A 16,651-nucleotide genomic window follows, 5' to 3' on the forward strand; every position below is an offset into this window, starting at 1 on the left:
AAACCAGTGTGTGTGTGTATAAAAGAGTGTATGTGATACTATGATGAAGTGCTCAATGTCCTGAGGAAGAGCACTGAGCTCAAAATGCGTTGCATATTCTGCATGTTTACAGCCTCTATTCACCTGCTCATTATGCGCTGTCGTCTACTGATGCGTTTTTGAAGCTTCAGTAAGTCTTTGATGTTGCACATGTAAGATGCTTCCAATACTTCTATTATACCTTGATGAAGGCCATGTTTGTAACTCGCTATTATGACCAGCCAAATAGAATATTGGCTTCTTAAAGTATAAGTTAATTGATTTTGGACCAACATATAATTTGTCTTTTACTTGGACCCACAGAGAATATTGGCTCCGTTGCCTCTTACTGCTAACGAGTGCAAACTGTTTGTCGAAATATCTCCAAAAAAGCCTTTTGTAGCTCTACAGGGGAGTTGAGAGTAAACGGAAAAGTACATAAAATCAAATTAGCTCTGATTTCATGGCACTGTTACGCACACTTTCACTGGAAATCACTGAACTATTTTTCTCTGCCGCAGCACAGACTGCTGTGGGGTGAAAGTGTGTCTCTGGTGGAGTGATCTTCGGTCATATAGAGGAGATCTCTCTTTTTTTTTTAAACATGACTACTACCCAACACCACGATTTTTAATTGAAACTTCAATTAGTGCCCCTTTGATCAACTTCCATGAAGAGCTGATTTGAATGTCACACACATTTTAGCAATCAGTGAGGACTTATGTAATCAGAAAATGTGTTTGTTATTTGGCTCGTCCTTCAAAGGGAACTGGATCCAACAGCAGCCAAGTTGTGCATTTTTTTTTTTTTACACTTGACTGGCTGGAAAAAGAATGATCACAAATTCCCATGACATTTGCAAACATTTTATGAGCGTATATCAATTTCCGTAACTTTTCACTATGTTTCTGTGATCGGAGGAAAGCAGGATCTAACCGGCTTCTCCATCCTCCGCAGGACGGTTCCTAAACCGCCGAGGAAGGCGAAGCTGTCGGAGGCGAAGGGCCGGCGGGTGTTCGGGGTTCCCCTCCTCCTCAGCGTGCAGCAGACCGGCGAGCCTCTTCCTCCCAGCATCCTCAAAGCCCTGGTGTACCTGAGGAGCGAGTGTCTGGACCAGGTAACCGAGAAAAACGCCACCAGACGCCGTGGGTTACTGTGATTTTACAGCAGGAGGCGCTGTTCAGGCTGCAGCGTTGACTTTATGAAACACCTGTAACACACCATTGTATTAAAATGAAAGAATGCAATTATTTTTATTATTTTATTTTTCAATAATACATCATTTTTGTATGGCGATGTTCATGATACTACCGCATACAGTACTGTGCAAAACTCTTAGGCCCCCTACATTTATTATATAAATTTTGTCTTAGATGTTTATTTCTTTTCTTTTCTTTTCTGCATTAGAGTGTCAGTAGGCTGCTCTTTATAGTACATTTTTTGATATTTAGAAACTTTTCATTTCATTATTTAAAAAGTAAAACATCACGAAGAATTACCACTGCTTAAAACTGAAAATGCAAAATAAGAGAATGGAGAAACTATAGATAAAAGAGATTAAATGAAATAGATTAAAAGAAAAACTTTTTTTTTTTTTACATTTTGTTTTTATTAAAATAATATATTTTAATAATATTTGATATGTATTTTGAGTATTTTTTATTTAATTGTATTATTATTATTATTATTATTATAATGTTGATCAGTAATATTAACTCTTCCACCAAACAGCCTAGTTATGAGTAAACAGCCTCCCGTCCTCCTCCTCCCTCCCTCCCTCCCTCCCTCCCTCCCTCCCTCCCTCCCTCTCAGGTGGGTCTCTTCAGGAAGTCGGGGGTCAAGTCTCGGATCCAGTACCTGCGCGACCTGGTGGAGTCGGACCCGGACGGCGTCTCCTTCGACGGCCAGTCTGCGTTCGACGTGGCCGACATGGTGAAGCAGTACTTCAGAGACCTGCCGGAACCCGTCTTCACCAGCAGGCTGTGCGAGTCTTTCCTCCACATCTACCAATGTGAGTCTGCACTGCTGTCACGTTAAACTCTTTTCGCTTTGATCGCACGAGTTTCATCGCCTGCCTTGGAAAATAAGCAGCGAAATTTTATGAAACCATTCGACGCAACAGAAGGCGGCAGGAAGACAGACCAACAGTTTCGCTGACGTCTTCCTTGACGTTTTTTTTTAAAGTGTAACTAAACCCCAAACCCAAATCTGTGTAAAGCCTGACAACTACTAGTAAAAAGCATGCTACTGAAATTGCTATCTGCTATTGGCTGATCTTTGGTACCAGGTGATGTCACCACCTGGGGCACATTCAATAGCCCCAACAGACAGCAAACAGGAAGTTTAAAAAGAAAAGGTAGTTACAGGTTGTTATTGGCCGACACGGCGATTCTGTGCGTTCTCCTCGAAAACTTCTCAGAGTTAATTGTGCATTCGTGTGACAGGCGTTTGTAAGCAGCCAATGAAAATGCAGAATCACCCTGAACGGGATCAAACGGTAGCAAAACGACATCACCTGGCACCAAAGATCAGCCAATAGCAGATGGCAATTTCAGTAGCGTGCTTCTTACCATTAGATGTCAGGCTTTACACAGATTTGGGTTTGGGGTTTAGTTCCTCTTTAAAAGGTGAGGAATGATGAGACAAAGCAGATTATTCTAAACTTTGCTTCAGCGTTTTATTTTTTGTTCCATCACGTTTTACTTTAATCCTTCTGCACCATGCTTGGCAGCCAGAAAAACTGCAGTATTCTTTGGGAAATCTCGCTTTTATAAAGTTTTTTGTGCAGATGTCATTGGTCAGCGCTGCCGGTCGATACCCCGTGTGACTTTTTTTGCCGCTGTAAGCACCAGGCGCCTGGATAGAGTCCTGCTTGAGGCTGAGCAGCAGTCGCTCCGCTGCAGCAGGTGAATTTCTCGCTCAAGTTTGAACAATTTCAGCTGAGTGAACGTCTCTTCGCCGCCCGGAGCCGAGTGAGGCGCTCCCTTCATCTCCTTCCATTGACTTTGCATGCATTTGCACTGCTTCCAAATATTTTTCACATTTTAGCTGAAGCCTCCAATTCTCTCTCTCTCTCTCTCTCTCTCTCTCTCTCTCTCTCTCTCTCTCTCTCTCTCTCTTCCTGATAGCAGTGTTTTCTTGAGTCAGCAAGTTTGGAAATGCTGCCTGTTGCGATGCAGACCCAGTTTTCGGTTACAGATCGCTCCTGGCTATACAAATACCACCATTTTCTTCTCTTTGTTGATGTGTATCTCTAAATAAATTATGGACCACAAAAGAAAAAAAACAAAAAAAAACAAAGGTAGTAATTCCTTTTGATACATGTGATGTCTCTGTCCTGACCCCGCTCTGCCGGGCCGACAGCAAATCTCTAAATCGATCTGTTGTTGAAGGCGCTTCAAACATGAAACTAGCCGTCTCTCACCAGCGCTCATATGAGTTCAAGTATGCAAAAGAAAATGAAAATATTGAAGATACAATCCTGGACATATTATCATCTTTTTATCTCCGTCAGCTGAAATACTGAGCAGGATTTAGTTCAGGTTTATGCACATAGAGGCGATTCATGAGAAGAAGAAAAGTTTCTCTAGAGACCTATAAGCTCATATTTTCCAAAACTCGAGACTTGTGCCTCCCACATAATGTAAAACTTTTTTAATAAAGTTTTGGCCGTGATTGTTTCAGGTTTTCAAGGTGAAAGACAATGACACAGAGTTTGTGCTGAAATGGCTGAATCCACAAACACAGCCTGACGTAGTCGAGTCTCAGTGAGAAATCATAGAAGCGAGGTCATTAAAAAAGTCACAAATTGATTACAAACAGAAAAAAGAGACACAAATTACTCATTTGCGCAGGTGAGATAACAAAGGGGCATGAAATTATTTCTCATTATAATAATTACATCATTATTATGAGGAGCTGGTGTTTGAAATGTCAAATGCGATAAATTAACTAACAATTACAGTGTGCAAAGCATTTCTCACCAAAATGTCAACAACCATGTGACACTAAAATTCTCCACTGAAACTAATACTAACGACATGTTTAAACTCTTTGTTGTCCAGGAAAAGCTGCTGCAAAGTTAGACCATGAGCAGTGTTGGGGTAATACTTGTCACTTTTCTTAAAAGTAATGAATTACTTTACTCATTACTCCCTGAGAAAAGTAATTAGTTACTCTACTCGTCACATTATTTTTGCATTATGCCTTAAAACGATTGTGTTTGGCTTACTTGCGTTCATTGGGTCGATAAATATTATGGAGCGAAGCCTCGTTACAGCAGAAGAATCTAAATAATGACAGACAATAAATCTTTCTGTTAAGGTTTTTAATAAAGACAGAGCCTACAGCTTTAAATTTTAGACTTTCTGGGTCATATTTACCACTTTGTCGGCTCGTTCTTGTCGCTCTGCTGTAATTCTGATATTTCCGACCCGACTTGAAGGCAGCAGAAGACGAGGGGAATCTTCCATAGATATTACACCAATAAAGAGGCTGAAGAATGGAACGCAAAAATTAAGCACCACCTGGTTTTTGACCACGATGCGATGATGACGGAGCAAAACCCAGAACAAGAGGCAGCTTCCAACAAATGGGTATCCCCAAATGAAAAATGTGAATGGAAAGAAGTTTTTATTCTCTAGTTGATTGACTGAGGTTTTGGTACAGGGAGTAATACTACAGAACAGAAAATCTGAGTTTGAATTAATTGTATTGTATTCGGTATCTACTGCATTTTGGGGCTGTAATAGGTTTGGTTACTTTGATAATGTCTGTAAATACAGACTTATATTCTGTTTTATAAAGAGCTAAGAAAGTGCTGTTTTTTCTTTATTTTGCACTGGCCCGCACACCCTAAAAAATCTTAAAATGGAAAGTAACTTGTACTTTGAGTAATTTATTAACCAGTTACTTTTTTACTTTTACTTGAGAAGGTTTCTCAAATGGTAATTTTCACTTTTACTTGAGTCATTTTTTATGGGAGTAATTGTACTTTTACTTGAGTATAGATTTTCAGTACTCTACCCACCACTGGGGAAAAGTAATGTGATTACAGTAAGGCATTACTTTGTAAGGCGTTAAACCCAACACTGACCATGAGACACTAAGACTCATGAAGTTCTCTGCGGCGGGGCGGCCCTCCCCTCCCCTCCCCTCCCCTCCCCTCCCCTCCTGCTCAATGGATTTCTCTCCCATCCCACTTGTGAAACGATCAAATATCACCTTGATCCTTTTTGCCTGTGTGTTTTTGTTCTGGTTTGACAGATCTCTTCCCACCGAACGTCTTTACTGTGCAACACCTCCCGGGATCAGGCCGCTCCGTTCAGGTGTCTGTGTGTGAGAAGCAGATGGAACTATCGAGCGCAGGGAAAACAACACAACGCCTTTTTATTCCACTCAACATGTTGTTAGCTATCTGCTTTTTTTAAGTTTGACTGGTTGAATCCCGACTTCCGATCATCAGCACCAACTCCTGCATGATGACGGCCGGCTTGATGGCAAAATCGCTATGGGACAATTTTAAAGTTATTATCTTTGCATTTGATGCCTGTCATCTTGTTATTTAGGCCAAAGGAACCTGAACCATGATGGAACCACATCCAGGACTTACCTAAATTATTCTTTTCTTGAATTTGTCAAATTATTAAGGGAAGGAAGGAAGGAAGTCTTAATGCCCAAATCCCATTCAGTTTTTAGGAATGAAACCATTATGGAAGGAAAAACAGAGGGGAAAGAAATCATCATCTGTAGTTTCTCATTCGATAACTCATTTCGGAATGCAATGGTTCATGTAAACAGATTAAAATATTAACCCGTCACCTCTGTGTCCGCAGATTTCCCCAAGGACCAGCAGCTGGTGGCGGCTCAGGCGGCCATCTTGCTTCTTCCCGACGAGAACAGGGAGGCGCTGCGGACGCTGCTGTTCTTCCTCCGCGACGTGGTCGCCTGCGTGGACGAGAACCAGATGACTCCCACCAACATCGCCGTCTGCCTGGCGCCGTCGCTCTTCCACCTCAACGCCCTGAAGAGAGACGCCAACGCGGCCAGGTGAGCCGCAGCCCAAGGAGCGTGGCGTGGGAGGAGAGGGGAGCGCGGGACGTTGTGGCTCGAGTCAGGGCCCGTGTCACACTATCCGCTTCTTCTGGTAGAAAAAGCACTGCCTCAACGGCAATATGTGCTAATGTGAAAAAAATGGGAAATGTCACTTGCACTTTGTTTCCATAAGGTCTAGCTGCAGCTTCAGACTCTGTCAACAAACGACTTAAGTTACCTACTGAAAATTCGGTTTTGTGCTATCAAATAGTTTTGTAAAAGTCAATGATGGAAATCTCATTTTGGAACAGAACCTCAGTGAAGAGAGATGGGGGGTGTTGGGTTAAGAGAGGGGGAGGAGCAGAGGGGTGGAGCTCTGTGACACACTGTCAAAGTTATGTAAGACTTGAGAGCAGTTGCATAAGATTTCTGCTGTTATGTGTAGCTGACTGTGTGTGTGTGTGTGTGAGTGAGTTGATTGTGTGTCAATTTGATTTATTTTTATTTATGATGACCTAAGATCTCTTGATTGCTCTGAGTTATTTTTCCTCCCAGAGTGACACAGATGGCAGCAGATTGGAGTTTTAGTTATATAAACATTTCTCAGAGGCAGAGCTGCTCTGGAAGTAGGAATAATCTGACTGGTTGAGTTAAACTTCAATGGGCGGAGGAGTAAGAGAGGAGGAAGCTAATATTATGAAGACTAGCGCTCTTGCTAATAACTGAAAAAATACAATCTAGCCATAATAAGTTATCTAGGTTAGGTAGTAATAATAAAATAATAAAATAATTTCTGCCTCTGAGAAATGTTTGCAGAATTAAAACTCAGATCTGCCAAATGGCCACAAATCATGAAACATGACATCAGAACACTTGTATTTTGCTCTTAAGTTTTGATTTGTCACCAGAATTGAATTTGGCATCTTAATTAATTCTCTTAATTATTCTCTATTACAGCTCCACCTTGTGATTTAGGCTGATAAGACGGGTCTATTTTTACATTAAAAAAATTACCTAGTGCAGCTTTAATATAGTACTACTTTCGATATTTTGTCAAAATTCTTAATGTGCAAGGAAAGATGGGAAACATCATCACTAGACTATCTAATTGCACGGTTTTCTTTGCATCCTTTGTGCATCTCAGTGCATCTCTGTGTGGATTTTGTTACGACTACGCTGAGCTTTAACAAGCAGAGGATATCGGCTCATTTGTATCATGCTTCACTTTTAAATCTCAGCCTGCACTTATTCAAAAATCGGCACTAGTTTATACGTGAATGTGTGTCCTGTTTGTGTGCGTGTGCCTGAATGTGTCCACTGTCGCACTGCAGGTTTCCATTCAGATGCATAGGGAATGTGTTTTTCTTCCTCTTTTCGTTGCTTCATCGGACGTTAAGTTTCCAGAGTCCTCAGTTCCCACAGATTACATCAACGCTGGCTCCGCTCCAGCCGGGACTCGCTCTTTCTTTCTTCTTTCCTGTGTTGTAATGAAAAGCTGTCAGCACAGTTTACACACAGAGCGCATTACATAACCCTGACCAATCTCCCATCTGGCCCTAATTTCACCCTCTGATATGAGAGATATATTCTACAATTCATCAGCTTTTTTTTTTTGCTGGATACCCGTTGGGGAGGGAACGAGAGAGAGAGAGAGAGAGAGAGAGAGAGAGAGAGGGAGAAAGAAAGAGAGCGACAGGGAGACGGGGCGACAGCGTGGCAAGAAAATGTTCATTTATTCTTTGAACTTTATTATGAGGATACGGTCGTGCTTTGCAGCAGTGAGGCAGCAGTTCTCGCGCTCAGTCCCATCAATTTCTGAAGGCTGCTTATCTGAGCTCGGCACACACACACACACACACACACACACACACACACACGCTCTTGAAAATGTATTTGCTCTCAATGCAACACTGTGTGGATACATGCGTACACACACACAATCTGACACATGCACTCACTCTCGACACATGCACAATATCAAGCATAGGCACACACACACACACACACACTTCTAAAAAATACACTTGCACAATTCGCACACATTCTCACACAAAAAACACACACACACTCTATTTTTACTCCTATTATTTACCCAGGAAAAGTTGACTGAACACATATGATCTTTGCTTCACGCTAACAGTCACACACATTCACACATGGATTTACCAGTACAGGCTTCTACTACTGACACACACACACACACACACACACACACTAACTTTCTCTCTATAGAGGGCTTTAGGATGATGTAACACTCCCTCTGGCAGCCATATTGGAGGTCCACAGCTCTTTAGCAACAGCTGATTGTGTTTCTAAACGTTCAGCTTGTCCGTCTCAACAGAATTGAATAGGAATAGTTAATTTCTGTGCTTTTTTTTCACAAGTGATATATCTGATTGATCAGTCAGCTTGTTAGCTAGCTGACCATGCTATCTGGTTAGCTAATCATAACGATGTTGCTCTAAACACATGATTTACACACAAGTAGAAGCTAGTGGTAGCTTGTAAGGCAAGGCAAGTTTATTTATATAGCATATTACATTTCATACACATGGACAATTGAAAGTGCTTTACATGAATAAAAGAAAAATAAGATAGAAAAAGTGAAAGTGCATTAAAATCACATTTAAAAAGACAGTGCAAAAAGATAAAAAAGATACACACACACACACACACTGCGCCACACATCCTGCCATTGTCCAGCTGTCTCCTAGGTGATCATACGCCATCTGATCTTTCTCTCCAATCTCTTTCCTCCTCTGGTCTTCATCCTCTTCTTTCTTGCCAACGCCCTCTTCCTCCTCTCCTCCCTCTTCCTTTTCCATTACTGCTCCCTTCTTCTTTCCCCGCTTTAACCTTCTACCCCCTCCGTTCTCTCTCCAGCTCTGGTAATCCATCTTGTTTCCATCCTCTCCCTTCTTGTCACTCACTTCTTCCTTCCTCATCTTCCTCAACTCTCACTCTCCTCCTTCCCTTCACATCACCTCTCTCACTTCCTTTCTCTCCTCCGCCCCCACCTCCAATTCCGCTCATCTTCGTCACCTTCAGTCTCGCCAACACCTTCCTCCTCCTTTCCCTCTCTCTCTTCTATCCCTTGCTTTCTCTGCTCGTTCCTGTAATCCATCTTGCCTCAATTCTCTTCCCTTGTCACTAACTTTCCCTCTCCTATACCCTCCTCACCTCGCTCGTCTTCCTCCCGCGTCCCTCTCGTTTTCATCTCCCTCTCCTTTTTTTTCCTTCCCACCGTTTTCCCCCTTCAGGCTGACAGGGCGCTTGATGGAAATGACATCATGACACAATCTGCGCTCTGTGCCTCCCATCCACTGGAAACCAGGTTCAGCGGCGCCCGCCGGCCTGTCAGAAATCACGTCACACTTTCTGTTGGGAACAATAACTCGGGAAATTGACTGCTACACACTGTTCTCCCACGGATTGTCGCGGCGAATCGTCTTCCTCTGTGAAACTATGAAATCTCATCTCGCCGGCTTTTTCGCCCCGCGTGTGTTTTTTTTTGGCTTTGCTTTTGACAGAGCGCACCGCTTTTTTAAAATGTATTGTGTAACTACCCCTGCGACCCGGGCCTGTTCGCAGGTGTGTGGGAGAGATGACGGTTGTGTGTGTGTGACACCAGAAAGGCGACACGAGCCTAATTTCGTAGGATGTGCTGTGGCAAAAAATTGTCTGCCCTGTGGAACCACGAAATCTCAACTTTTCTGTTTTCACCTGCTTTGATATGACTCATCACTCTGACTTATTTATTTATGAATTCATGTATCGGTGTCGCTGTACTCCCACGATCGAGCCTGCTCTTTTCTCGTTTCCTTTCTTCGGAGAACCGCGCAAACGCCTAATTCCCTCCGGTAAATTCCAATGCCCCTAATTGCATTTCATTAACAAACACACATTCAAAAACACAATACAACATGAAAGGACAATATCAAATAAAATGAAGGGAAACAACTCTTTCATTGTGTTACTTCTGAATCTGTCAGTTTCCAGTAAACCTCAGCGATCCAACAAAAAAAAACAAGTCCAAATAACCTGAATCTGTCAGTTCCAGTAATTGTGACGCACTGCTGCTGATTCTTTCCTGTTTCTTGGAATAATAATTGGTTCGGCTGACTGGCACATATCCGTACTGCGAAGCTCACACCGCTCTGGCTCATGACCCGTGTCGCATGTCATGCCGTCTTCCCCTTTCCTGTCACTCTCCACAGAGGGTTAAACAATTAAAACAATAAAAGTAATGATGTACCGTAATGCCACGCTTTCCTTCTGTCCGAATCGGATACTCCCTCATCCCGTCCCGTCATTTTTGCTTAATTAACTCAGTGGGTTAAGACATGGTGTCGTTCTTTCCTTCTGTTGTGTCCAAATCTGTATGTTCAAAACAGAAGAAACAGCACATTTTATTCTCTTCCATAATTTTAGAGGGTTAGTGGACGTTCGTATTGAGAGCGACTTACAGTGAGTTAATAGGATGGGGGGTTCATCTTCTTCTTCAGAGACACTTTGACAGGTGTCATGCCTGTTGATGGAAACACATTGCGATGATCCAACCTGTGACCATTTGGTTCAAGGACAGTCTGTCTAACCACTAGGCACGCCGCGCCACACGAATCCACTGATAACTGGAAAATGCGATGCTGATTCCTTCCTGTCTCGCTCCTATAGGTCGAGCCACAGGAAGTACAGCCTGGGCCGTCCGGACCAGAGGGACCTGAGCGAGAACCTGGCCGCCACCCAGGGTTTGGCCAACATGGTCAGCGAGGCCCTGCGGCTCTTCCAGGTACCACACCGAACAAGATTATTAAGCAGATTGGATTTTTAGTTTTACAAACATTTCTCAGAGGCAGAATGGCTCTGAAGGCAGAATTTTTTTTTTAATATGTTGAGCAGTGTTCCTTCTTTGCCACCAAGTTTGACAGTTAGCTAACTTGTTCTTTGGCTCCGCCCACTGAGGTTTAACTCAACCAAAATGATAATTTATGCTCCCATGTTCGCATGACTAAATCTGTGATTATTAAAAACATGTAGATGAGTGCATAAATAATGAGTGATGGCAAGGAACTTTATCAGCCCATGATTCATATTTGATAATCCTGACCCATAACTGCAAAAAACAAGAACATACAGTTATGACAAAAAGTTTGTAAACCTCTTGGAGAAATCTGGATTCCTACTTTAATTGCTCCTAAAACATGGTCTGATCTTCATCTAAATCATGAATACAATCTGAACAAGTAACAAATAACTTATTCAATGTAATTATTACTTGTCAATTAAAGTAATACAAAAGAAAAATACAAAATTTTAAGTTATGTGAAGTTAAGTGTCATTTCCATATTGAAACCAGTTTCCATCACACTGTACCAACCTGTGCCAACGTCTCTCTAGTTTCCAGAGTTTTGGCCGGGCCAGGGTCTGAGTGCCTCTGGCCCCGGAGAGGACTCGCTCTCTGGGGAGGGAGGAGGCCCGGCGTCCCCCGCCCCGAGCGGAGGAGAGGAGGAGCAGGAGGAGAGGAGGAGCAGGCTGGAGCTCAGCACCCAGCGGCTCCTGAAGGAGGCCAGGGAGAGGAGCAGAGGCTGGGAGAGCCACTCCGCCCCAGACCAGGTGGAGCTGGCCTTCAAGAAGGTGAACGGAGGGATGAACGGGAGAGGGAGGGAGAAAGAGAGACATTCAGAGAGGCGGGGTATAGAGCCTCCTGCTGTGAAGGAAGGAAGAATTAAGAAAGAAAAAGAGAGAAAGAAGGGAAGAAAGTAGAGGAGGGATGAATGAAGGAAGGAAGGAAGAATGAATTAAAGAAGGAAGGAAAAAAGAGGGTAGAATGAATAAATTAAGCAAACAAGGAAGGAAGAATGAATCAAGGAAGAATAAAGAAAGTAAGAATTAAGGAGGGAAAGTAGGTAAGGAAGGTAAGAAAGAAGGAAGGAAGGAAGGAAAGAAAGGACGAAGGAAGGAACAAAACTGAAAGAAAAAAGGAAAAGAGGAAGAAAGAGAAGGAAAGAATGAATGAAGGAAGAAGGAAAGTAGGCAGGGAAGGGAAGAAAGACGGAAAGAGGGAAGGAGGGAGAGGACGAAGGATGGAACAAACTTCTGATTGAGAGAGAAAAGAGGAAGGAAGGAAAGTAGACAAGGAAGGGAAGAAAGAAGGACAGAGGGAAGGAAAGAAAGGTCGAAGGATGGAGCAAACCTCTGATTGAGAAAGAAAAGAGGAAAGGAGGAGATGAAGGAAGGAAGGAAGGAAGGAAGAAAAAACATGACAAATATAAAATAAGTAAGAATTAAGGAAGGAAAGTAGGAAGGGAAGGAAAGAAGGAAGGGACGAAGGAAGAAACCAACTAACTAAGCACTGTTCTTATAGGAGAGTGTGTACTGGGGCGTCCCGGTGGCTAAGGTGTGATGTCATGGGTTCAAATCCCTCTCTCTCTCCACTGTAAGCTATCCAATAAACAGAAACAAAAACAAAAACAACAATTCCTTTCCAGATGGACGACGGCTGTCCGCTGTGGCTGTGGCGGGGCAGCGTGGAGGTCGACGCCCCCCAGAAGGAGCTGCTCCACCGGCTGCAGAGGGAGCAGGGGCTGTGGGACGGGACGCTCCGCCAGGCCGCCGTGATCCAGACCGTATCCAAGGACAGCGAGGTGTACCGCTGCCTCCTGCAGGGCCCGAGCCACGGCTTGGGCTCCCGGCTCCCCCAGGAGCACCTGCTGCTCAGGTAATGAGGCACGGCGAGCCCCGGGCTTCACGGGCCTGTGGGTCGCAAACCTGCTGCGTCCGCTCAGCGGGACAGAGAGCCCAGGCCCAATACTCCTCTAGCTGTTCAGTTTCAGTCAGTTTAGGACCGAGCGGGCGGGTGGGTGTGTGTTTTTTTTTTTTCGTGCAGCAGATTGTAGAGGGTTGATGAAATTTTAATCCGCCCCTGAAGACAGATGACTGTATCTGTGTTTGCAGTTGGCCCGCGTCACGCTGCGCATTTCTCTGATATTCCCTCTTCCTTTCTATCGCTGTAGATGAACCGTGAATTAGCTATGAAGAAGAAACACACATGAACAGTTTGGAATAAAACATTCATGCAAGGAGACTGCAAAGACAGCATCAGTGACCTTGTTTACATGCATACAAACAGTGTAATTAAGACAATAATGTGTACAGCAGGACCCATGTAAACACCATACTCTGACTGTTAGTGTGATTATGCTCTTAGTTGTAGAGGAAGCACTCCAAAGTACTCCGATTTTACTGGCATTAACAGAGGCCAGTAACATGTATACACCTTAATCACAGCTTGAACAATTATATTAAAACAGCTTTGGCATTTTGAGCTGATAGCAAGGTCCCGATTTCACAAAACGATGCAGGCAGAAGCTTTGGACGGCTACAGACGTCGTGTTAACTTTCATTTTGGCGCTGTATTTACAGGCGCTGGTTTTCAATGTTACCGCAGGTCATTACATCAACATCTATCAAAATGTTTACTGGACAGTTTTTTGTCACGTAAATCAGATTATTAGGGAATGGATCACTTCACAGAATCGCATAAACAGCTTAATGGCATTATTATCGTAATCAGAGTACTGGGAATAGTCGCTGTTAGTGTGCATGTAAAAGTAGCCAGTTTCTATCACTTTATTTTTCTCTTCTCGCTCAGCGCTCCTCTAATCTCACCTCCACCCTCTTCCTCACCCTCCTCTCTCCTCTCCAGGACCTGGCAGTCTGACCCGTCATTAGGCGCTCTGTACCTGTCCTCTGTGTCCACGGAGCACCCTGAGGTGCCGGTGGAGGGGGTGAGGGCCCAGGTCCACTCCTGCCTCTACCTGCTGGAGCCCGCGGGTGCCAGGAAGACTCGACTGACGCATCTCTGCCGCACCGATACCAGGTAGGGATGGAGGAGGAGGAGGAGGAGGAGGAGGAGGGAAGGAAACAAGGGGAGAGAGGGAAGCAGCATCTACACCAGGGAAGAGAGAGAAGGATGAAGGGAGGGAGGGAATTCACCTTATTGATTCACATCATACTCTGGGTGGGAAACACTGTGTGGAATAAACTGTGAAGCAGGTGTAAACAATGGCAGAATCAACTGGTCTTTGGACAAAAAATAAAATGGAAACCAAAATAATCCTTGGAGTCAACTACTTTATGTTGTTAATGTTATATTTATATCCAAACCATCCAGGTCTAACTCTCATTAACTGACAGCATTTACATTCAGGCTACAACTTACACAATTAGACCTAGTTGGTTTGGAGATGCGCTAAATATAACTTTAAAAACATAAAGTAGTTGACATAAATTGAATATGGCCGCCGATAGCTCAGGTCCATTCCTGCTTAACATGACACAAAATAGTACAATAGCCTTCCTAGTCCTGATGCCAGCACATTAATATATTCACATTATGCAACAGCAGTGAGCGTATAAAACAACATCCACAAGGTTTGGTTATTGACAGAAAAGGAGGGAAAGGGAGAGAGGGAGGGAAAGGGGGAGGACACAACTCATCCAGCTCTCTTAAAGGAAAACAAGATAGAAAAGGGAAGAAGAAGAAGAAAAAGAGGGAGGGAGTGAAGGATGGCGGGTATGGGGAAAGGGGAAATGAAGCGTCTCAGATTCAGGTTTCTCTGCTGAACACACAGCAGCCATGGATGACTGGAGGGAAGGGAAGGAGGGAAAACACTGAGATGAGCATCATGCAGGGAGGAAGGAGAGGAAGGAGGGAGGGAAAGGTGAGTTAGCAAGGGAGGTAAAGGCTGCCTGCTCTCGTGAAATTTCTTAAAATGAGTACGGCGTCTTAACATGTAAACAGCGTGCTGCGTGCACGATAAGTGAGAGAAACACGAAGGAGACATGACTAGAAACAGGCAGCAGTTTGACACTGAAACAGTGAAGTGGAAAATAAGGGTGTGGAGGTCAGAGTTGTGGATGGGTGGATACGTTGATACATATCTTTTTTATTTTTATTTTTTTCACAGATATTATAACACGAGCCAGAGTAAGAAAATGAAAAAAATGAATAAAATGCATAGGAATACGCCAAATTAAATAACCTGGCTATGGACACATGTAGAAGGTAAACAATAAAACAATCAAACAACAGAGGAGAGAAAAAGAAAAAGGAATACATGAGTAATTAAAGTAAATTGAAAAAAGGACAAAAAATAGATAAATAAAAAGGATGATGATGGGCGGATGCGTGAGTGAAGTTTTCCTATGACCAAAACCTTACCCTAACCTAAACCAACCCTAACCCAAAATCTAAACCAGATTGTTTTAGTTGCTTAACCTTAACTGAAGCTAAACTAGTTAGCTAAACTTCTCATGTGACGAACACTTGAAAGTGGCGTGTCCAGTTTGTGCTATTGCCACATCGTCCAATTTGTGGTAGAGGAACGTAATTGTCACATCATTCGAGACCACAAATAATCTGCTTTTCAGGGTTTGTGCTCGTTTCACAAACTTTTTTTTTGAGACCGTGTCGGGTAAAGGTGAGCTAGCAAGGGAGGGAAAAGGAGGAGAAGAAGGGAAGGTGAAAGATGAGGAAAGAATGGTCTGGAAAGAAGTTTGAAAAATCAAAAGTGTGTGTTACAAAACGCCTATTCAGCTCCGTCTACAGCAGCTGTAGGAGAGCTGCAGGAGAGGAACAGGGTGGAGGACGTTTTATGGCTCCCACTAAATTACCCCCGCATGGAAATATGAAAACCTGTTTAAAGAGCAAGTAAAAGACAGAAGAGGCAAAGTGAGCCGCAGACGGAGCTTGAGACGCTGAGAGGATTTACAGGCGTGAGAAGCCTATTAAAAGAAATATCAGAAGAGAGCGCTCGGCCCTCTTATCCGTCTTAATTGAGCTTTTCTAATATTCTGACCTCTGCCATCCCTCATCATATATCTCAGGCAGCATCGCCGCCTCCCCGCCGGCGCGCACCAGAACGAAGACACGGAGGAGAAAGTTTGAAATGAAACCCTCCCCCATTCTCACCCCCCCCCCCCTCCTGCTCATGATTCATGCCCTTTGAAACTAAGTTGCTGCAGATTTTCTGCTGCTTACATGATCAATTTACTCTCAGCGGAGCCTCGCAGCTCCATTTGTCTCAGTTGATTAAATGAAAGGAACCACCATGCGATGGAAAACAGGTGGCTGCAGCTCTCTCAGAGGGCCGGGCTCATCTTATCTCTCGTTCATTGGTGAACGGGGGGGCGCTGGGCTTTCTTTTTTTTTTTTTTTTTAAATGGACCAGGCGATGGGGGGGGGGGGGGTTGGGGAGCACGGATGATTCAGATAGCAGCGTGCACAGATTCAATACGGCAGAGAGAGAGAAGGGAGGTGAGGAGGAGAAAGAAAGACAGAAAGGGACAGAAGGAGAGAGGCTGATGACAGACGGGAAGCAGACCAAGCTCCGAGTGAAACATCTGAGAATGGAAATGGAGCTTCATGTTCTTAAAAAGAGAGAGAGAAGAAACGCGCAGGGGACATAAGTACTTTTACTGTATGATTATCTCAGCCCATTACATCCAAATTGAGAGGATCACACACTTTCACTTCTATAAACACATTCATCTGTTTTTCATTCTGTTTTATTAGATACGTAGCATTGTCTTTTTGTCC

At 43.6% G+C, this 16,651-nt stretch overlaps 1 protein-coding gene across 2 annotated transcripts in view; it reads left to right on the forward strand.

Moving 5' to 3' along the window:
• LOC139920337 (rho GTPase-activating protein 7) overlaps positions 1–16,651 on the forward strand; it is a 45,999-nt gene that overhangs the window by 25,463 nt on the left and 3,885 nt on the right. For both annotated transcript variants that reach the window (XM_078286885.1, XM_078286886.1), the window contains exons 10-16: positions 976–1,135; positions 1,831–2,029; positions 5,853–6,066; positions 10,726–10,840; positions 11,449–11,685; positions 12,540–12,769; positions 13,757–13,930. In XM_078286885.1, the coding sequence (XP_078143011.1) occupies positions 976–1,135; positions 1,831–2,029; positions 5,853–6,066; positions 10,726–10,840; positions 11,449–11,685; positions 12,540–12,769; positions 13,757–13,930 (1,329 nt within the window). The remainder of the gene's footprint in view (positions 1–975; positions 1,136–1,830; positions 2,030–5,852; positions 6,067–10,725; positions 10,841–11,448; positions 11,686–12,539; positions 12,770–13,756; positions 13,931–16,651) is intronic.

The sequence above is a fragment of the Centroberyx gerrardi genome, chromosome 11 (assembly GCF_048128805.1).
Source record: "Centroberyx gerrardi isolate f3 chromosome 11, fCenGer3.hap1.cur.20231027, whole genome shotgun sequence".
NCBI lineage: Eukaryota > Metazoa > Chordata > Actinopteri > Beryciformes > Berycidae > Centroberyx > Centroberyx gerrardi.